This window comes from Sturnus vulgaris, chromosome 10, assembly GCF_052056855.1.
Source record: "Sturnus vulgaris isolate bStuVul1 chromosome 10, bStuVul1.hap1, whole genome shotgun sequence".
NCBI classification, from domain to species: Eukaryota; Metazoa; Chordata; class Aves; order Passeriformes; family Sturnidae; genus Sturnus; species Sturnus vulgaris.
The window spans coordinates 19,456,012-19,478,742 of NC_142252.1; the positions used below are offsets into that span (position 1 = coordinate 19,456,012).

The 22,731-nt window shown below is 38.6% G+C and overlaps 1 protein-coding gene across 2 annotated transcripts in view; it reads left to right on the forward strand.

Annotated features, from left to right (window-relative positions):
• The window catches only part of TBL1XR1 (TBL1X/Y related 1), a 104,560-nt gene extending 86,645 nt beyond the window's left edge, over window positions 1-17,915 (forward strand). For both annotated transcript variants that reach the window (XM_014871513.2, XM_014871512.2), the window contains 13 exons: window positions 2,126-2,271; window positions 3,730-3,949; window positions 5,937-6,069; window positions 7,194-7,335; window positions 7,613-7,676; window positions 7,778-7,875; window positions 9,596-9,656; window positions 10,676-10,797; window positions 11,280-11,354; window positions 13,772-13,899; window positions 14,076-14,241; window positions 15,121-15,222; window positions 16,919-17,915. In XM_014871513.2, coding sequence (XP_014726999.1) covers window positions 2,126-2,271; window positions 3,730-3,949; window positions 5,937-6,069; window positions 7,194-7,335; window positions 7,613-7,676; window positions 7,778-7,875; window positions 9,596-9,656; window positions 10,676-10,797; window positions 11,280-11,354; window positions 13,772-13,899; window positions 14,076-14,241; window positions 15,121-15,222; window positions 16,919-16,945 — 1,484 coding nt within the window. In that variant the 3' untranslated portion in view covers window positions 16,946-17,915. The remainder of the gene's footprint in view (window positions 1-2,125; window positions 2,272-3,729; window positions 3,950-5,936; window positions 6,070-7,193; window positions 7,336-7,612; window positions 7,677-7,777; window positions 7,876-9,595; window positions 9,657-10,675; window positions 10,798-11,279; window positions 11,355-13,771; window positions 13,900-14,075; window positions 14,242-15,120; window positions 15,223-16,918) is intronic.
• The last annotated feature ends 4,816 nt before the right edge of the window (window positions 17,916-22,731 follow it).

Consider the following 22,731-nt stretch of genomic DNA (forward strand, 5'->3'; position numbering starts at 1 on the left):
TGCTTCTGTCTGAACTGTTTCTTGGTGTTTCTTCTCAACAAGAGAATGAATTCCTGCCAAGTTACCTTCTGTAACTTAATCAGATTTAGTCATTTGGAGTCTTCAGATGGCAGTCAACCAGCCAAGGACTCACTCGATTGCTGAAATGCATTTTCCTGGAGATCACTTCTCCACAGGGTGATAATGGCACTTTGCACCATTTTCTTCAGGGCTGCTTGAAGAAGAAAATAGAATGATCAGCAAAATGCTGTTTTTTTCCTGTTGTCTTGGAGTGATGGTGCTCCTGCCAGCTAGTCCTGTGTAGCCAAATTCCTTGCCTGAACGTGACTGTGGGAGGGCAGATGTGGCTGAGTTTCAAAAGAAAAGTGACAACTGTGACTATGACTTGTATCACTTGACTCTAAATAGAGATGAACAGATTTTTTTACAGGAATAACTCTTGGGGTTCCCAAAAGTCCCTGCAGGTCCTTTATTTTGTAATCTTGTCCTTCTGTGTAGCCAGAATCTTCTGCTTCTTAGGAGAAAGAGCAAAAGACACTTGGATATTGTCAGACTGGAAAAAAAACCTTTTTCCTGTCATGTCCCTCCACACTGGCTGTGTCTGCACAACACGAGAATGCAGCAGTGCTGCATTATTTTTAAAGCTTCCCCAACCCAGTCAGATCAGCATTTTGAGTTTGTGCTGCATGTTTGGGTTTCTAGATGCAGCCATATGGCTGCAGGGAGTTTTGTGGTGGTGGTTATTCGTGAAGCTCTGTAAGAGACAACATCATCTTTCACTCACAACTGTGATATTGATTGCTTAACACAGCCTACATTTAGAATGGGAAGATTTGACTGGAAGTCAGGGCATGCCCTAGTAAATGAACAAGTGATGATTGTCAGCTGGCAGGAGGGAATATGATCTCAGCAATACATGAAAGAAGTCTGCATATTAAGGCAAAAATAAACTCCAGTCTTAAGATAATAGTGTAAGAGATCAGTTCTAATGTACATACATATATATATAAGAAAATGTACACATGTATTTCATATCTTACCTTGCTGTTTCAATGTTTATTGATTTGTAGTTTTTGTTTGGTGATTGCTGATGGGTGGATTCAGTCTTGTTGAAAATGCATTTTACTGATGCAATGTATGTCCACTGCTCATGGACTTCCCAAATTGAGGCAGAGAAGCACCAGAAGCAGTGGTGGATGGCAGACTTACAGTTTCTGCTTGTCAAAAGAGAGCAAAACCTCATTTTCCTGCCTGAATTTACTGAAAAATACTACACATTCTTATTCCAATTGCAGATTGCTTTTGTCATAGAAGCCAAACTTTAAGAAAAAAATTGCCTCATCTTCATTTAAAAGTTTGCAGGCAGCTTCTTGCTTACCTGACAGGGAAAAAGAAAAAAAATGAAGTGGTTTAAGAAAAAACACCATGACAATAAAGTTAATTTGCTGAAGCAACTATTTTTCCCTATATTTTTAGCTTAAATTAACTTTTTTTTTTTACTAATTTAAGCTAAAACTATTTTTTTAGCTTAAATTCACTTTTTTCAGTGTGATCAACTAAATAGCAAGCAGCTGCCATTGCTGCACCATAACTTGTTTGCCACTTCTTAATCAGTGCACAGTGCTGATGTAGCTCTAAATGCCAGAGCATATACAATTATGACAGCACTGTACCATGAGCTGAATTCTGTTCACATACAGATCCATTTCACTTTCGTGGCTATCAAATCAGGGAGTGAAAATAGCAAGTGAGTCTTGTGTCTTGGATATGTTTTTTTAATTAAATATTACATATGATACAATACTTGCATGTAGTTTGGGAATATATACACACGTTGAAATACTATAGTGAATTCTGTATTTCATATTGACTCATGCACAAATGTTTTGCCATTGATACTGTAATTAATTGTTATTTTTATATGGGAACTTTGCTTTTCTCTTTTTGTACACTTAAAGTATGAGGGAATTGAGGTGTTTTGACAAGTTTCTGGTAGTTCAGAAGTATCCTGTAGCATTTTACTTTGTATGATTTGCTCAGGTTTTAAACAGAAGGTCCTACTGTGGTACAGCAAGTTGCATGGTTTATCTGTAAATCAATTCTGATGTCTTTGCCTTGTCTTTAGGGTTTTCCCATTCAGCATTTACCTTTGGTATAGAGAGCCATATCAGCCAGTCTAATATAAATGGTGCTCTGGTGCCACCAGCTGCTTTGATTTCCATCATCCAGAAAGGTCTGCAGTATGTAGAGGCAGAAGTCAGTATTAATGAGGTAAGGAAGCTTTGCCTGCAGGAGCATTGTGTCCTTGCTTGCAGTAAGCTTAAATGTTAGTATTTTTTCTTAACTTTCTTGTATCCTATTTATTTACTTTTACTTCAGATTCCTTACTGCTGGTGTTCACCATGACTCCAGTGGTGGAACCAGAGTGGAGTGACATTACTGGGTGGGGGTTCTGCCCAGTGCAGCCACACAACACCAGGCATGGTGTTCTGGCTCATTGCTTCAAGGTCCGTTGTCTGTAGAGTTTTTACCCTAATCTAATGTTGTAGTGCATCCACACAAGTGGGATAGGATAATAATTGAGAGCAGTAATCTCTTCATTTTTTGGTTTTGTAGACTGGCACTAGGGAGGTGGGAGAGCACTGTGCAGCTCTTGTTTGGGTTCTTGTGTCATCACAGTGAAGTAATGTGAGCCCAAAGGCAAGGTTTCCAAGGAGAGAGAGAGGGTTTGAATTTGTAGCAGGAAGGCTGAAAGTATATGCCAGTTTGCCTTTTGCCTCTGCTGGCTAATTCATCTTGAGCAGAATCTGTTGAATTTGATGTTTAAATGGTTATTCCAGCAGTACAGAAAGCCATGTATCTTCCTGCCTGATGCTGCAGACATTCTCCCTCAATTTCCATTCTCATTTGTGCCTGGAAGGTGAGAAGCCTTTCTGTGTGTCAGTTAGATTACAGAAGGAAACTTTTTTTTCCCATTAATTCTGCTCACTTTCCAGTCTCCCTTATGTCTGCTGTTTGTGTGGTTTTCACAGTCCTAGTGAAGCAAAACCTTTCTCTTAGGAAGCCTCAGAAAAATGAAGCAAGTGATAGGAATAGAAGAAGACCCTATATTTATTGCAAGGAATCCTTCTAGTCCCTAAAAATAGATCCTTACAAAGCCCTAGCATATGTATAAGGGTATTTTTAACTGGGTCTTGTCCATTTCAGGATAAAATTCTTCCTTGTTGTTTGAAAGCATGCCAGCACTGTTTAAAAAAAGGAAGAAAACTAGTCAACTCCCCAGATAATATGTTTATGGAAAGTATTAGTCTAATAAGACTGTAACTTCACAAGTCAGTGACCCGAGCTGCAATGTTTGCAGCTCTCTCTTCAAACAAACCATTAGATTTTGCTGCAGCCACTCATGTTTGAAATCATATTCATAGATAGCTTACAGAATTTTTTGCTTTAGCAGACAGTTCAGCAAACTAGAAACAAGTAACTTTTGATTCCACAGGCTCTCCCAGAGGCCTGCAGTGGCTTTTATTGCATATTTATGGTGGTCACTTAGCTTTATACTAAAATTCCAGTCCTGACCACAACAATGATAAGATACCACTTCCAGTACCACACAAAACTGCTTTATTATATTAAAACGTTTTCTTTAGTTTTGCCTGGAATCTTTGACTGTAATGTTAATTTGTACTTGGTGTTATTTTTTTTTTCTTTTCTCCCTGTGCTGTAATTTAGGATGGTACCTTGTTTGATGGTAGGCCGATAGAGTCTCTCTCACTGATAGATGCAGTGATGCCTGATGTGGTACAGACAAGACAACAGGCCTACAGAGACAAACTTGCACAACAGCAGGCAGCAGCTGCTGCAGCTGCAGCTGCCACCAACCAACAGGGATCAGCGAAAAATGGAGAAAATACTGCAAATGGAGAGGAGAATGGAGCACACACTATAGCAAGTAAGTTGAGACAGAAACGGCTTTAAGCTGGGTTAGCATTTCCTAGTTGTTTATCATAGCATGAGCTTGTAGACAATAAGGTGAAAATGCAGAGTTTGGAGTAACTCTTCAGCTTGCAGAGAATTCCTTCATCGTGGGTCATACTGGGACAGATCACGTCTCACCTTTGGCTGTCCCCAGTTTTGATATCTGGGGTTGCAGGAGTCAAAGTTCTGAATTCATTAATTCACAATGTTCCCTTGACTGGTCTCACTTCCAGTACTGCTTCTTTTCCATCACCTGAAGGTTTTTTAAAGGGCCCTTGCATAAAAAGGACAAAAAATTGTGATATTCCCGTACAAGGAGTGAGGAGAGAAGTCTGCCAGTCCATGGCTGATTAAAACTGAGTATTGCTTGTGAAGCTCTGCAAACTCCTTCCAACAAGTTCTGTAAATCCCTTGGATCCAAAAGCTGTACCTGGCTCTTCGAGTGATGTTGAGGTCAGGGTTGCTGGGACAAGCCCTGTGTCCCTTTCTCTTTTATCAATATCAGTTTTTACAATTTGCTGTTTCAACTTGCTCAATGCAACTGCTTTCAGGTTTGTTTTATTCATTAATTCCATTTGAGTTGTGATCAGTGAAATAAAGGAGTCCTGTTTGTCATCACTGGTCAAAGGAACATACCTTACAATGAGGCTTAGTGTGGAAAAGTTTGGGTCAGGCATTAAACCGTGATTTTCAAAATACTCTTCTGGAAGTCTGATTTGCATGTTGAAGTGTGGGAGTTACAGTTCTTTCTGTAAAAACACCTGAAGAAATGACATTTTGGAGACAATATTAATACTAAGCCATGTACAAGTTTTACTGCCTGATTTTACTAGGCTTTTTCATTAATATATATGATAAAAAGCTAGAAATACATTCTTTGGCTGAAACACATGAGGTCTCTACTTTGATGCTTTCATTTAACAATCTCAAAAGAATATTTACTTGATAACTGTGAACTGAATAGACGAAGGGTAGACCTTGGATCTCAGCCCTGTTAAATGTGATCTACCAGCAACCCCTGCTGGCTGTACAGCACTTCAGACTGGCATCGATCTGACTGAAGCAATGCTTTATAGGATGCTTTTTCTGAAAAAATACTCATGTTGTAATAGCCTTTTTTGTTTTCTCACATACACAAACAGTGACAGAAACTCTTAATGCTAAATTAAGCAATAGCTGTGAAATTATTTCTTTAAATGCAGTGAATAAATATGGAACAGGTGAAGTGTGCAGCATTTCTTATATTCTGCATTTGCACTCACTGTGAATTTATTTTTAATAGAAAGTGATTGATGGTAGATGCCACGAAAACTGTTTTTTCAGTTGAATTACCCCCAGTATATTCTACAGAACAATATGGTTTCAACCTCACTTCCACGCAGAAAGTTACACTGTCATAATTCCACAGTAATTGCTGATGAAGTTTGAGAAGCTTGGTTATGTTTGCTCTATCACCAAATGTGATTATATTCATTAAAGTCATTTTGTAAATGGAGTGTTGGAGATGTAGATTTAAAACCTGTTTGACTGCAATTGGTGAAAAGAGATTTTTGAAAATGAATGTGTTGTAAATGTATTCTTGCAGCACAAGCTAGACTAGTAACATATTGTACTATGCAGTATTGGGCCTGAAAAACAGAGTACTTGTAACAGCGTTTATTTTTTAACATAGCAAAAAATCAACTTTGGCCCTAATTCTGAAGCTCCAAAATTAAATCCACTTGGATGTGAAGGTTTACAGGGGCGAAGAGCTTTCTCACATTTTCGAAACTCCCCATCTGTTTATAGTGCTTCATTAATTGGAACTGAAAAAATAAAAGAGCATGACAGCTCTGTCAAATTTTTGAATCACATAAATTGTGAATTCTTGCACTCATCGCAGAAGAATCTGAACCATACAGGAGTCCCAACGTCCCAAAATTCTAAAATCCACCTCTGTGCTTCTGTTTCCCATAATGCAGATAATCACACGGATATGATGGAAGTAGATGGAGATGTGGAAATCCCTCCCAACAAGGCCGTGGTGCTGCGTGGCCACGAATCTGAAGTGTTCATCTGTGCCTGGAACCCCGTCAGTGACCTTCTGGCCTCAGGGTACGTGCCCTGCCCACCTGTGTGAGTGTGGAGTGTCCCTGCTGGGGCAGGGCAGCAGGGAACACCTGCCCCAAGCATCCAGAGCCATGCTGCTCTGTAGAAAATAGTGCCTTTACATGGAGAATTGTAGTAGTAATAATAATAATGCACAGGAAGGGAAGAAGGTTCAGGGAACACCTGCCCCAAACATCCGGAGCCACTGCGTTTGTTCTTTGGATAATAGTGCTTTAAAATTGATGATGATGATTAATATTATTACTTTTATTATTATTATTATTGAATTCATTAATATAACACTAATGTAATATAACATACAATTTTAATATGTAAATATATGGGTATAATTATGCATAATTATTGCTATATACAATAAGTATATATTATATATATCATATCCTGTATCTTGTGTAGCACATATTATATATTGCTATATTATTGCTATAATAGATATTGCTATATTATATATCCTGTGTTACATACTATGTATGTAACATGTATGTAATACATATAAAAAACTATATGTAGTGTTTTATATACCTATATATAAGTATAATATATATTATCTATTATTTTACATACCATCTTTTAGAGTACCATTATTAGTATATTGTATATTATTAGTGTATGGTATATTGCATATTATATAATACTGCAGGCTGTCATTATAATGATACATGTTAATGTATTCATGAAATAAATGGAATTACCCATGTGTAAACAGCAGGATTTCTATCCTCGATATATAAAAATATATATTATATTATCTATTATTTTTCATGCCATCTATTATAATGTCGTATATCATTAGTATGTCGTATATTATTATTAGTGTATGGTATATTTCATATTATATAATATTACAGGCTGTCATTATAACGATACATGTTAATATATGCATGAAATAAATGGGATTACCCAGGTGTAAACAGTAGGATTTCTATCCCCGCTATATATATAATATATATTATATTATCTATTATTTTTCATACCATAATGTCGTATATTATTAGTGTATGGTATACACTAATATCATTATAATGATACATGTTAATATATGCATGAAATAAATGGGATTACCCAGGTGTAAACAGCAGGATTTCCATCCCCCCTGGGTTGTTGTGCAGGTCTGGTGATTCGACAGCACGGATATGGAACCTGAGTGAGAACAGCACGAGCGGCTCCACGCAGCTGGTGCTGCGGCACTGCATCCGGGAAGGGGGGCAGGACGTGCCCAGCAACAAGGACGTGACATCGCTGGACTGGAATGTAAGTGCCCTGCTGCCAGGAGAGCCCTGCTTCCACCTCCTCGTGGTCAAACTTTCAGGGACAGCAGCAGTGCCCTCTGCGGCAGCACCTGAAACATTTCTATTTCTGAGCAGCGTTGTAACTTCTCTCATACTTCGGGAATTTCTTTCTAATAAGTTGCAGTCAATGAAATAAATATCATAAATCCTGTACAGATCTATTCTACCTCAAATTTTCTTTGTGCTCTTTAGCTTTGAGTTAAGCAGTAAAAAAAAATAAATAACCTTTTTGCTGGCAGAGTGAAGGTACACTTCTAGCAACTGGGTCTTATGATGGCTTTGCAAGGATATGGACTAAAGATGGTAAGCAAAACGCTTTTTAATTTACAATATATTTTCCTATATTGTGGCTCACGGCATAGTTTTTTATTTTTTAATGTATTCATATCAATATAAATTTTCAGGTAATCTTGCCAGCACCTTAGGGCAACATAAAGGTCCTATATTTGCGTTAAAATGGAACAAGAAAGGAAACTTCATTTTAAGTGCAGGAGTGGACAAGGTGAGATAATCTTTGGTAAAATTAAAATTCTTTCCTTCACCGTTATAATCTAACTGTAAGCAAAATAGCAAAACTATGCAAAGTAAGTAAATGAAACTAAAGGCATGGGATATCAATATGTGCTTACAAAGATCTTGTTTGCTTAGCTATGTTTCCTTGGGTTTTATAGTAGTTCACTGAGATTTTAATTTCATAGATTTCGGTGTCTGTGAATCTCTTCCCATTTAGGTTAGTCTGAGTTGGAAAGTAAGTGTATTGAAACCAGAAACATTAAACTTTGTAAAATCAAACCATCTAAATTCAGTGAAGCACTTCATGCAAAGCCTCAGGAAAAAAAATTGTACTAGAGGGATAGGTTCAGGCTGGGTTGGATATCAGTCAGACCTGAGAATGTTTACAAAGATTAGAGCTGGAACATAAGGAAGGTTGATATATGTGACTGGGGAGGTGCCAGTTGTGTAATGCCATGGAGTTCATTGTTTGACTCTTTTATTTCACATCTCTAAACAAATTCAGGTTTACAAGGTCTTTCAGTTCAGAGCTGCTGTTAGTGTGAGAGGTTTTATGTATGAATGGTAGGAAGGGCACAGAGTGATGGGAAATGTACTTAAAGTGAATTCAGAGAATCAAATAACTATTGCAAGAGTAAGGAGAGTTATTTTTTCCTCTGTAACTGATTCAAGGTGCAGAAGTCAGCACAGGTTTTCTCTTAGTGAGAGTGGCAAACTGCAACCTCAGTACAACCACTTTAGACTGGCAGTGTCACAGTAAAGTAGTAAATTTTCTCCTTTATTTGCTTTTTTTTCCCTGCATCCATTTACTTAGTCTGCTTTATTAGCCAGCTTTATGAATGCTTGTGCTGGCACAAAGGAAGGAAAATTTAATGTCTCAAAGCATGGAAAGGATGTGTTTACTCTTTTGGCATCTGTGATGCTTATGCCAGTTTTTAAATAATTTTGGAGGTATAGCTTTCATTTGCAGGAAAACAATTAAGGAAGGAATAGAAACCTCATTTCAGTCAATAAAACTTCTCAAACTGAGATTATGCTTTGAAAAATATTCTGCTTTAGCCTTTAGCAGAGAGAGAATGACCCAACCTTAGGCTCCTTTTCCATAATTAATTTGTGTGGTCAGTTCATGCTTCTATTGAATTTAGTGTCAAAATTTTCATTGATCATTGAGGTGGGGCAGGGATATTGGCATATAATATACTGATGATAAGATATTAATTCTGTCACATAAGATTTCTTTAACCAGAAGGTTATGAAAGTATTGGCAGAGAACAATGTAGAAATTACACCCTTAAATTTATGTGACTAATTGTTAATAACATCTCCTTAGGAACAAGTGAGTAGCTGATACTACAATTTGAATATACAAGTATTTGAAATTAAAATAGGTGTGTGGAATGTATTACAAGACTATAAATAGGACTAAGGGGATAAAACTATTTAAAAGCACATGTATTCCTTCTTCCCTCTAGACCCCAAAATGTTGTGGTTAAACACCTTTCTAATGCAGTCTTAAATTTTCTATTGTTTTCTGTACATCTACTGCTATTTCTTTTAGTACTGGATCAAACTCTAGAAATGTATAATCAAGAGCAGGTTTGGGTGATGGTGAGCAGGGTAGGTATTCTCGTATTTGTGAGTGTGATAGTTGTGGGGAAATTAGCAATTTGTTCAAGTTTGTTTATTGTGTATTTATCTGTTTAACACAGACCACAATTATTTGGGATGCCCACACTGGCGAAGCCAAGCAGCAGTTTCCTTTTCATTCTGGTAAGTCTTGGTTTCATCATTCAGATTTGTCATCTGAAAAGACAAATGCAAACTGAATCTGAAAAGATATTTTGTGAATATTAACAATAATTTGTTCTGATTTTGTAGCTCACAGTTTTATTGCAGTTCCACAAAAGTCATAAGACATAAATAATCCAAGTATTCCTAACTTTCTGTAGTATGGTGGCAGACAAATCATGTGGGTGGGCCACAAGGGATTAGTGTTTATCACCTAAGCACTGCATTTGTCATCCTGCTGCTGCTGTGATCCCATCCCGTATCCCAGTGTTCCAGCTGGGGGTGGGAGTGCAGGAGGTCAGACAAACTGCTTTTGTGGGCTGCATGCTGAGCAATCCTGCCAGGATCAGCTGGAAAACAGAATGGAGAGAATGACAGACGTGTCACCTTTTAGAAACGTGTCCCGTTCCCACTCTTTATTCTGCTCACACCACGTTTCCAGTGGCATGACAGCAGTCAAAAGCATCAACTCAGCATTTACTCCAAGCAGTTCTCTCTGTGCTGTCTGCCATAAATGGCTGGCTTGATCAAATGGAATATGTTGCCCATTATTAAGCTTCAAGTTACCACACCTTACAATGCTGGAGTTAAGAAAGGAAATAAATCCTTCCCTTTCCCTGGCTGCCATCCCTGAGAAGGAGCAGGAGCTGCTGGTGGAGATGAGCTCATGCGTGATGATGTGTGAAATTGTGGGAACCTGCTCCTTGTGCTGACTCTTGAGATTTGTTTATAGATGACTTAACTACAGCTTGATGTCCTGCTGCACTGTCTTCTGTATAACTTTGATTTCAAATATGTTCCATATTATGATGACTTATATTAAATTTTTTCCATTTTGTGTAAGACTTGTTTTAGCTGAATTTCTTACTGCTCATAGTGTTTATCTTCAGAACTGCTTTAAAATTAATGATGGCTTCCTGTTGGCTTTTATTCCAAGGTGGTGCTAAATTTGCACATCAAATTCTTGCAGAGTGCATTAAATATCTTTCTTTTTCTTTCAGCACCAGCATTAGACGTTGATTGGCAAAGTAACAACACATTTGCCTCTTGCAGTACAGACATGTGTATTCACGTTTGTAAACTAGGACAAGATAGGCCCATCAAAACCTTCCAGGGTCACACAGTAAGTACTGCAAAAAGGGGGTTGCTCTGTGATATTTTTATCAGTGAGACATTGGGGGCTCAATAAACTTACCAGTACCCAGCAGTTGTGTGATGGCTGGTCCTTGGCTACAGATAGTAGATGCACACATAGGTAGTTATGGTTAAGGTCTTATGGTAATCACAATCTCTGTGATTATCAGAACAATTCTCACCCTCACGTGCAGCTTGTTTTACCAATGCCAGGATGGAAGAGTGAGCTTTAGAAGAAGCAGCATGGTAACTTCAAGACTTTACCACATGGTGTACAGGAATGCTTGGGAAATGTGATAAATGGATAGCAAAAAGCTGTTGCTATTGAAGGCAAAGCTATGAATAAAAATGAAGTGTTAAAATCCTGACAATTATGCAAATGCTCATAACTGCTGTCCAGCTTTATCTTTTGTAAGCTGTCATGTGTAATGGAAGGGACAACTCCAAGTTACTCTCATTGTTCACTTTTAGAATGAAGTAAATGCAATCAAATGGGATCCAACTGGTAATCTGCTGGCATCCTGCTCTGATGACATGACTCTAAAGGTAATGGGAGTTCTGGGGCTGGCCCTTGTCTTTGTAGGACTCTGGAATGCACTCCATTAGCCTGGACATTCTGGCAGTATCACTGTACTTGCCGTGTCGTCCAATATTTGTTCTTTTTTAATATAACAAGGTTAAGCAATCCTAGAAATCCTTGTTAATCAGGGCCAAGCTTTGGTCCAGAGAACTTGTTACAGGCTGCCAGCCTGAGACTTGGAGCATGATTTATTAGGTGCTTTTAGCTGTTTACAGAATCAGGTCATTAATCATTAAGCTGTCACGCTTGATGGTTGCTTTTGGTTAAAAGGGAAAGTTGGAATGCATGTCAGGTAGCACATACAAGAATGGGTGACTTGCTCCTTTCCTGGTTGTCTTCTCTTTCCCCTTCTTTCTAGTTAAAATCTTTGGCATGTTGTTTCTTCAGAGGCCGTGTGCACTCCTGGATTTTTCTAGTTTACCAGGAGCCATTCTGCAGTTTTCAATCACACCTACGCTTGTCCTTGAAATGATTCACAGCTACGTGCTTTCTTGTAGAACAGGGGCAAACTTGTGAGTGCAGAGGACACTGCAGCTTACACATGTGATTTGAGGGCACTCTGGAGATCCTTACAAACCTGCCACCAGCAGAAATGAGGCTGTTCATGCCTGACAGGCCTGTGCTGCTTCCATGGCACAGATGCTTTCCATTACAGTACTGCTTTGCATTCACTGGGACCTTCAGCACTGTGCTTGGTAGAGTTTCAGGATACATTTTTTACATTGACAGCACTGTCCTGCTAGTAGCCCTTGGGACAGTTAATTCTATCCAGCTCACTGTTATTTAATCAGGGAATGGCTGAGTAAGTAGTCACATATCCCTCCTGCTGGCACTTAGGCTCTGGCAAGGGAAATCACCTTATCTAAATACAAACACTTAAGCATTAAGCCTCCAGTCTAAAACTGGATGTCTAGACATCTCCAGTCAGCAGTGTCTAGCACTGCTGAAGAGCAAGTTATCCTTTCCTAAGTTAAGTGTCTTAAGTCAAGTGTGATGAGTAAACCCCTGAGAGCATCAGTTGTTCTCCATTAGCAGTGGATGGAGTCAAAATAGCCAGCTTAAGCAGGTATTTAATACTTAAACAGCTGAAACTCCAGGGTAATGAATTCCAGTCTGGAGCTCGAGCTGCTCTTGCTGCTGCCTCTCTGTGAGTAGAGGTGACAACTGGGAATGTGTCAGCATTTGTGGGATTCAGGCAATTAACTACTTGGTGGCTGATTTGAATGGAGCCCAGGCTGCAAAGAATGTTATTTTGTTCAGGGTTAGCTCAAATGCCAGGTGCTGGAGGATAAGTCTACACATCACTAATCACTTGTGGTTCACTTACTTTTTAATGGCAGAAGGAATAAATTCCAGGTTTGGAAGCACATGGAAGGTACCTAGTGATTTATTTCCTTGGTTAGTTTCTATCTAAAACTTGATGTTCTCTAGGGTAGTGATACAGACTCTTTCATCTATGCTAATTTTGGGAAGAGAAGCTAGATTTTGATCCCATCAATTAAACTGGAAATACAATTTCAATTCTGTCTGCACATTGAAAATCGATTTCCTCTTCAGCAAAATAGCAGTTCTAAAAAGCACCATTTATTTACACATGCACCTCAATTGCATCTTAAATACAGTTGGGCTTAAACATGTTCCTGGTAGCTCTTTCTAACAAAAAGTGAACTAAAAGCATTACTGAGACAGATATTATTAAAAATAGAGTTCAGGTGATTATCTGCCATATCAAATTTGAGATGTAGGAAAAGGTATAAAAGCCTCCTCAGATCCCTTCGGTAGAAGCAATGTAAACTCCTAATAGGATAAAGTTATTTTATTTGTTGAGCATGGTCATACAGGAGTTGGAGTCCTCTAATGACCTCTGTGAAGTGCTGAACACTGAAGTCTGGCAATGCAAATACTAATAAGTCAGGAAAATGCCATAGTGATATTTGTGTCTCTGGATTTGTATGAAAACAGAAAATTTCTCTACTATCCCTTTATTTCACTCAGTCTGCGTGGCAAGAAGTTAATTTAAAAATAGGACCGTGATATTTTATCCACTCAGCCATGAACATTTACATATTGCTCTTCTCATTTCAGCATCTGCTCTCATTCCTGCACTTTTCAAGGGGTTTGCAGTCCACTCAGGCAGTTTGGTTTCTACAGGCAGCACCTTTATTACTCATTAACTTAATTGGGGACTTAAAACACAAAGAATGAAAGGTTCTGGAATAAAACTTGACATAATTACTCTAGAAACCATGCAGTCATAGCAAATGTTTTGAGTGGCCTAAAAGGTAACAGTCAGCCTGTAAATGATACAGAAGAAACATGTAAAACGTATTTTAGTACTATATTGTACTAAATAATTTGTATTTTTCCTCCCTTTTTATCATAGATCTGGAGTATGAAACAAGACAGTTGTGTCCATGATCTACAAGCACACAACAAAGAAATTTATACTATCAAATGGAGTCCTACAGGACCAGGAACAAATAATCCAAATGCCAATCTTATGTTAGCAAGGTACTATTTAATCCTGGTTTAAAAAGCTTGTTAAACATTATTTTTACCTCACTTTCTATAAATGTAAGTTCACAGAATGTTTTGAAGCACCTAAGATACTTTATCATATTCTGTTTGTATTAGCAACAAAAATATGTTGAATTGAGGTGTAATTAATCTGTTTTTTTCCTTGACAGTGCATCCTTTGATTCTACTGTTAGGTTATGGGATGTAGACAGAGGAATTTGTATCCATACTCTGACAAAACATCAAGAACCTGTGTACAGTGTAGCTTTCAGTCCTGATGGCAGGTACCTGGCCAGTGGCTCCTTTGATAAATGTGTACACATCTGGAATACACAGGTATTGCTCTTCCCCGTGTTGAGAAGTTGTTTTGGTCTTTTCCATCCTTCAAGCCTTTGTTTATCCATCATACTTCAGCCACAAAGAGCTTTGTCCTCCCCAGCAGACTAGTTTTCTTTTTACTCTTTGTCCTGTTATTTCTTTTAATGGTTGTACATTTAATTTCTCATTTTGAATGCTTGTCTATGATGAAATAATAATTGTCTTTACTTTGTCTTAGAAAAAAAGAAAATCCAAACCCAACCAAACAAAAAAGACCCAACTAAAAACTCACCAACAAAACCCCATATTGAACAAAGTTTTTCCGAGAAGATATTTCATCCAAAAATAGTCTTTGTTAACTCTGAACTTTAAATTCCTGATAAAACAGAGACTTTTGTGAAAAATGTTGACTAGGTGTAGATATACTAATCTGATTGGCTGTTTCATTGAATTTCACTGACAAGATAATGCAGAGTGAGGGAAGATAATGATGACAAAGTATTTCTATGAACTTTTCTCCAAAAGGACACTATTACTTGTTTTGTATTTCTGGCAAAAAATAAGGTCTTGTTATGTTTGAAAGTCTAAACAGCTTATTGTCAGGGATGATGCAATCTCTGGCTACTAGGCATTGGGTATTGATTTCTGAAAGGCTCATTTTAGTAACTGGAAGTAGTTGTGACCATCCCCAGTTTTTCCTGTCAAACATAGGAGCTCAAATGCAATGGTTGTGCCACATTCTTTAACAAAGTGCTGAGACTGTCCACAAATCTATTCTGGACCACTTTCCTCTGAGAATTTTAGCTTTGGAAGGCAGTGGGGGGATTTTACATGTACAAATTGTGCTTGTTCACTTTGATTTTGTTGTATTAATTACTTGCTTTGTCCCTTTTTTAGACAGGTGCCCTAGTTCACAGTTATCGGGGAACAGGAGGGATTTTTGAGGTTTGCTGGAATGCAGCAGGAGACAAAGTTGGAGCAAGTGCTTCAGATGGTTCAGTAAGTGTTGCTTGACTTGGTTGGTGTTCTAGTAACAAACACCTTCTGGAAATCTTTTAACTAACAATGGAGACGAAATTTCCTTCTCTAGCTGAAGGTTGAATACAGCCAGCTCACCTGTAGGTTTTCAACTGTACCCGGGCTGTGGTATTGTAGGAGAATATCTTTATTCCAGTCCAAAAACCTCAGAAGGTGGAGATACCTCCAATTTATATTTTCTGTTCCTTCTGGGGCCCACTGTGCCAGTGTGTTCAGTGTGGCTGGTTTGGAAACAAATTTGTTTTCCTTTCTCTGCCCTTTTTGAGTGAAAATTCTCAGTGTAGGTGATATTATTATAATGCATGACAGGAATGAAATGCCTTCTGCATTGCATTCAGCAGCAAAACAAAGTGCAGATTTCTAAACGCTTTTAATTAAAAAGTTCCTAAAAATGTCAGCAGCTATATATAAATATCAGTCTGCTTACTTTGCTTAGGAAAAGCGGGGAATAAAATAATGTTGAACTAATCATGAGTGTTCCCACTGTCATTTCACAGCAGAGTGTTGGAGCATCACCTCCTGGCTGCTCTGGCACTGTCCTGCAGTGGGATGGGAATGTGCAGGGTCTCCATAGGGAGCACAGTCCTGGGGCTTTTGCTTGCCTCTCTCTTGCCATGGTTTGCAGAGAAAGGAGAGGAGAGCCTAAGGAAAAGCAAAATTAAAATAAGGCTGATAAAGGAATTGTGTTTTGAAGTGCTGTAGCTTCCTTTAACAAAAGTCAACAAAAAGCAATCCTGGCAGCTTAGTAGTACAGTCTTAACACAGGTGCCAAAGCATTTCCCTCCTGAATGCTCCTTGCTGGTAAGTAAGGTTGTTTTGTTAGAGTTCAAATCACAAAATAGGAAGTTCTGGATTTTAAGAAGCCTAAATTCTAGAGAATTAATTTTGATTGGTCTTTATATCATTTTAGTCTTGTAAATATAGGCAATATCATAAAAGTACAAAAACTCAAGGCATATCCTGAGCAGAAATTGATTATCATGCCCCCCCCAGATGACTCTTTTTTTATATATGCTGTGTAACCTTTCCAGTCCTCCAATTAATTTGGCATAAGAGGCTAATTGTACTTGGAATAGATTTGTTTTCATTTAGTTTCTAATATTTTTTAAAAATGTTTGGCTTAATTTGTTCTATATTGTTTGCTGGCAAAAGCCCTTCTCCTCCACTCTGTTTTAAATGTGCTTGCAGCTGGTGTTATCTTGTGTGTGGTTATATTTTACTAATAGATTTCTATATCTAACAGACCCAGAAGCACTATTTAGTGGAGATTTTGAGAAGACTAAAACTGGAATTTGTACACCATTAACTGTTTTTCTGATCTATTTTAGTACCTGTCCGTGTACTTTAATTTCATTTTATATTTTTACAAACTGGATTTGAGTAAGTTCTCAGCCTCACAGTATTAAATAACAGGCAAACATCTTACATAAGATGTTGTTACTGTTCTGATAGTAATTCTGGAGGCAGCAGCTCCCTTAGCTGGCTGGGGGTTCAAAAAGGGCTCACCTGGTCATTTTGATATTATTAATTAATCATTGTTTTGGATATAAGGTTAAGCTTACCCAATCCATGTGGCAGGTTTTGCTCTGATAGTTTCACAGCACTGTGAAGCCCGTGGTGCTGTGCAGCTGCTGCATGTGTGTCTCTCTCTTTGCAGGTTTGTGTATTAGACCTCCGGAAATAGCGCTCTTAGTTGGAAGCCATGGACCGACTATGAATGTGTACATAGCCAAAATGACTGTCCCTGACCCATGTACTGCTATAGTCCCAATCGAACCATGGCCAGTCCACTACAGCCAAATGTAAAAGAAATATATACATATACTGTATATAAAAAAAAAAAAAGGAGAAAAAAAAAAAAAAGAGGAGAAAAAAAAAAAATTACACCCTGAAGAGGATGACAGAGTTTTGTCACAGCTTGTGAATCCTGTTCACCAAGTGCTGGAATCTGCTGTGCCCCAAAATAACATTTAAAGGTTTTGGATATGAAAAACAGAAGAGAGCGAGAGAGAGAGAGAGAGAAATATACCATGTACAAGAGCAGACCCATATACATACCAAAATCAGAAGATACTAATGGCAGCCTTCATTACCCCTTCCCCCATGAAATCCATTCTCTCGTGGATTGTGGGGTATTTTTGTGTTCCTTCTCAGTAGTTGAGCAGTTTGTGTGTACAGAGAAAATGGACTTACAGAAATCTGCAGCAGTAGTTTTTTTTTAATTTGCTTTTAAACATTGGGTTTTCTGTTTTGTTTTGGTTAAGTTTACGGATGCATGAAGTAAGGGAGTGATTTAGTTTCTTGTTTATATTTTTTCACCTTGGAAAACAAAAAAAAAAGGCGTTTCTTTGAAACATGTTTTGATGCATTCTTTGAAGAAGTAGTTTGAACCTGATAATAATTGGTACATTTTGTGGCTCCCAGAGCACAATTTTGTGAACAGAGGGAGGGTGGAAAAGGGATCAGGGAGAGAGAAGAAAAACAAAAAAAAATCCTTCTTTGTGGCGTGATATTTTACGTCCTTCTCATCTACAAAGTAGGATGGAAATGGGTATAATGCTATGTTTGATTTTCTGGTGACATGGCTGAAACGCAGTAATTTCTTATTTGGGACATAATTCTGCCAAACTTAAGAACAGAAGGGCACAAAAACAGAGGAAAAAAAACAGGGATGCAAAAAAAAAAAAAAAAAAGATAAAAATATAAAGAGGAAAACGCATCTTCTGTTGCTTTAAGACCATAGCTAAAATATGGTTAAATTGTGCACTATTGTGAAAAGGAGCAAAGTATAGCTGGGGGATTTTGTTTAAGAGGTTAAGATCTTTCTGGACAAGGGTTCATGCCACAGCTTCTTTGAGAGTTGCCCATCATTATTTGTAGGAGCTTAGATGTATAATTGTAACCAAACTCCAGTATTAAAAGTATTTCATGTAATTTTTCTTTATTAAAATAAAATCTTTGGCATATATTTGATAACACTGCCATTAAGAGGCAAAATGTTTACTACCTTAGATTTAAAAAAAAATCTTAAACAGAAGACTTGCTTCAAGTTTATTTTAATAGCAGTGATTCAGTTTATTTAAAAGATGAATACTTGCACTAATTCCCCTGCTGCTCCGGTCCTGCAGTTTATTGTATCTTGTGACTACATTTTTTTCCAAATATAGGGTAGATGTAAGCTGCTATTTTTTTAATAATCACTACTATATAGTGTCTTTTACTCTGTTTACAATATCAAGTATTTTTCTTACAATGACAGATGTATATGGCAAACCTTTTTCTGCTCATGTGATTAAAAGTATACTAATAGTGATTTTATTTGTAAATGATAGCATGAGGTTGTGTTTATGCGTATGTGTAGTCAAAAAGGTTGCATCATGTCTTGCATAAGATTCCAAGAGTGTAAATTTATAAAAAGAGAGGTTGTCAAATTTATGTCACAGACATTTTACTTAAGGAATGGTTTATATTACAGAGCTTTGCAAAGTTATCAGTTTTATAACACTATTTCAATCACAATTAATTTTGTGACTTATGATTGTTAGTCTCTAACCTATTTTTTTATTCATTTGGGGTTTTTTTTTCCCCCTCCAAGTTAAGTATAAATTCATTTAATTGAGATAATGCAGCTTTGACATTTTAACCATTGTTCTTTAGGCATCGATTTCTGCTATTTCCATGAAATAAACATGACTTGAAGCAAGTCTGAGTTTGGCTAAGGTAGGGTAGCAATTTGCCAGTGGTAAAGACAAGTCAACAATACATGCTTTATCTACACCCCAGGATTATACTGCTATCATACACAGCATTTAAAACCAACACCAAGTCATATCCATAAAGACAGTTATCCGTGGTGGTTCTGTGCCAGCTATTTTTAGGGTTTTGGAACATATTGCAAATGTTTAGAGCAATTACCCAGTGAGTTACAATATGTAGGAAACCTAATATATTGAGTGTCTGGCACTTGAAATATTGCTTTTATTGCTGGAGGTCCATGACTGTGGCTGACCTCTGTCATTTAATGAAAAAAAAAATAAAAATAAAAAAAAATCTGTGCAATAATTTTAAACTGTGCTCCCAGGAATAGACACAAATGTTTTGAGTATGTTTAAGCTGCATTTTTCGTTTAGCAATGCATTTGTCAATTGCACTGAATTTAAATCTGAAAGTCAGAAGTGATTCTTGATAGTACTTTTGTATTTTAATATGGACAGTTTATTCATTTTCATAAAAGTTATTGGATGATTCTTTCAGCCAATCTAAACAATTGTGGTGGAATTCTGTGACATATAGCTGCAAAATCACACAGCCATTTTTTAGGGTTTTGCCATTTTCCTCTTTCTCAATCATCAGCTGTTTTGGTTGTAATTCTAGTCGCTTCAGCATAGCATCACACACTCAGAGAAACACCAGAGAGCCAGGGCTGTCAGGTGTGGGTCCAGCAGGAATTCTGGCTCCCTTGGCTTGGGTACTCCAGACACAGCCCCTGTCCCCAGCAGTGAGTGTCCACTGCCATGGGCCAGTGTCCACTGTCCCAGCAGTAAGTGTCCACTGTCCCCAGCAGTGCCACTGTCCCCAGCAGTGAGTGCTCACTGTCCCCAGCAGTGAGTGTCCACTGTCCCAGCAGTGCCCAGTGTCCCTGGGCCAGTGTCCCTGGGCCAGTGTCCCTGGGCCAGTGTCCCCAGCCGAGGTCCGGCCACAGCTGTCCAGTTGTCCAGCCTCGCATGCCACAGTGCTGCTCCTGCTCCCACGTGCCAGGTTCTGCCAACCAAAAACCAGGCAAAAACACCACAGGACCATGACATTAGTTACTGACTGTTACAGCACAAAGGCCTCGTGTCCCAGCAGGTCCAAATTGCTCCTTTCAGAGGGGAAGCCAAATGGCAGCAGGGCCCTGACTTTGTGTGGGGTCTACATGCTTGGTTCTTACAGATGGAGTCATTGCTGTTTTTATCAGTTCAGCACGGTAACAGGCAAATACCCAAACAGAGGATAAAAGGAAGGGGAAAAGCTGGGCTCAGAATGAATGATGGGATAGGGAATGAACTGCTCTTGAGTTCGCTGTCTTTCTGTGCGTCCATCTCAGAATCCCGTTTCTCATTTTTGCATGACCAGATCCAGGTTTCTGTAGAGTTCGTCTTTTTCTATTTTTACTTTACCTTTTTCTGCATTTTTAAATTGATGTAAAGATTCCCAACCAGTGGACTTTTTAGTGTAGTTAAGAGAATATCTAGGTCTTCATAAAAGCTTTTTTAGACTCTTTGTAATGTTGATAAACTGAGTTTATTCTGGGACTACCATTGTGCAGGGTTATTTAGCATGTCTACTAGATGATTGGAAATCTTATATGAAACACTAAAAGTGCCTCTTTTTCTGGGTTGGGTGGAGGGGAGGTAGTAGTTACCAGAGTCAGAACGACATGGCATTTCAAAGCATGTTTCTTGATTTCGTGACACTTTAATGCATCTTGAGAGAAAGGCCAAAGATTTCTACCAATTTTGATTGATTTTTGAGTTTTAAAAAGCACTCCTTTTTCCTTACACTGCTTACCTCATGCTAGGGCGTCTGACAGGGTGTTGTACCTTGGGAATGTCCTTTGTGTTTAGGGACAGCAGTGGGTGGCACGGGGCGGCCGTGCTGGTTTGTTTAATTCTAATGTTTAATTCTGCTGTGGAGAGGACACCCATTACCACTGCAAACTGGGGGCTTCAGCCTGTCAATTGTCTGGTTTTGTCTGTTTAGTGAAGAGGGGAGCCTCGGGACCTGGTTTTTCCAAGCTTTATATCACCAGAAATCCCACTGTCATCACTCCACCCTTGCCAGGGCGAACGCTGGAGGTGCTGGGGCTGTGCTGAACCCCAGGGTGGATAAAATGAACCTCATCCCCAAGAATCTCCAGAGTGGATAAAATGAGCCTCATCCCCTCCTGTGGCCAGGGGGTTTTGCCAGAGCAGGATCTGCCGGATTTAGCCCAGTTCCTTTTTGGCTCCCTTCCCAAAGCCCTGTAGAGCCATTCCCGGGTGGGATCACTTCCACCCTCTCCAGACGCCTGAAGAAAGCAGAAGCAACATTGTGGCATGTTAGAAGCAAATACAGCTTCAGGAGACAGCAGTAAATAAATCTCCATCAAGATCCCTGACATTTTCTGTAGGGAGAGAGACATGGAGCAGTCCTCACTTCTCCCTCTAGAGAAAGCTCTGAAATACCACGAGCTGTGAAAGTGTGACTGTCTTCACTGTCAGTCTGGTGGGAGGCAGACGAACCAGGAAAATCTGCCCTTTCGAGTGGATTGCAGATTTAGTGTTAATAGTGCTTCAGATCAGTAGTTTTGAGTACATAATTCGCTTTCTCTGCCTTTAAGTTTGAAGCTTGACAATAACTTGAGGCATGTTTTTGTTTTGTTTTGTTTTTTTTATTTTTGAATAATCATTCATTTTTACTTCATAATGTTTTTTGACATTTGTGGGTAAATACAAGAAAACAGTCTGCATGTTGTTGCTAGTCCAGTGTACTTTGCAATCTTGTCCTCAACAGACTGCAGTGTGCAGAACAGTAATTCTAGAATACAGAAGTAATTTTCTCTCTCTCCTGACATTGACATTGTAGTTGTAATGGTTTCATTTGGAGTTACAAATCCTTTGGGTCTAATTCTGTGAGCCTACCTATAGCACTGGATTAAAATGTCTGCATCATTTCTTCAGTTATCCAGTTAAACTACAACTGTTGTAAAAGTGTAAACCAGCCCATGACAGTTTTTTGTACTTGTTTAAAGGACTTTTATTGTTCAGTTTTCATGATTATTGTCTAAAGAAGACTGATATAGATGTTCTATACTGTCCTGGACCATGTTAATTACACTTTATGATGTATTTTGGTTCTACATCACAATGATTTGTCCCCAAGGCCCTTATATCCCTTCTAGGCACATTTTCTGTTGCAGTTTCCCTTTGCATTGTATTGCTTTGACAACTGTAATTTGAATCAGATCTGAAAGAGGTCCAGAATAAAATATATTTTGATATTACCTTGGCTGAATGTTCTATACCAGTAATTTTATACGCTTGGGATGGAAGATTTGCAGATCATTAGGCTGGGGAAGTGACAGACTGAAACACTATTTTTGATACTAACTTTGGCATATTTTCAGGTAAGACAAGGTGCAAACAGCAGCAGGAGGTAAATGCACTTGGTGGCTGCAGCATCTTTGTGGCACACAGTAGATCCTGTGACGGTGACACTGTCCCCTGCCACCATGTCCTGCTGATCCCTTATGGGGAACTGATTTATTTCATGTTTTACATGCTCCATCTTCCCCTCACCCCTACACGTGTGGAACAGAAGCAGAATCCAGTGGTGCTTGCAGCTGCAGCCCAGCTGTATGGAAGATTCTGGAGGTGTGGGAGCAGCTCCTCCCTGGTGATGGAATCTCACGCTGGGGATCTGGTGTTACAGAGCAGCTCAGTTTGGCTG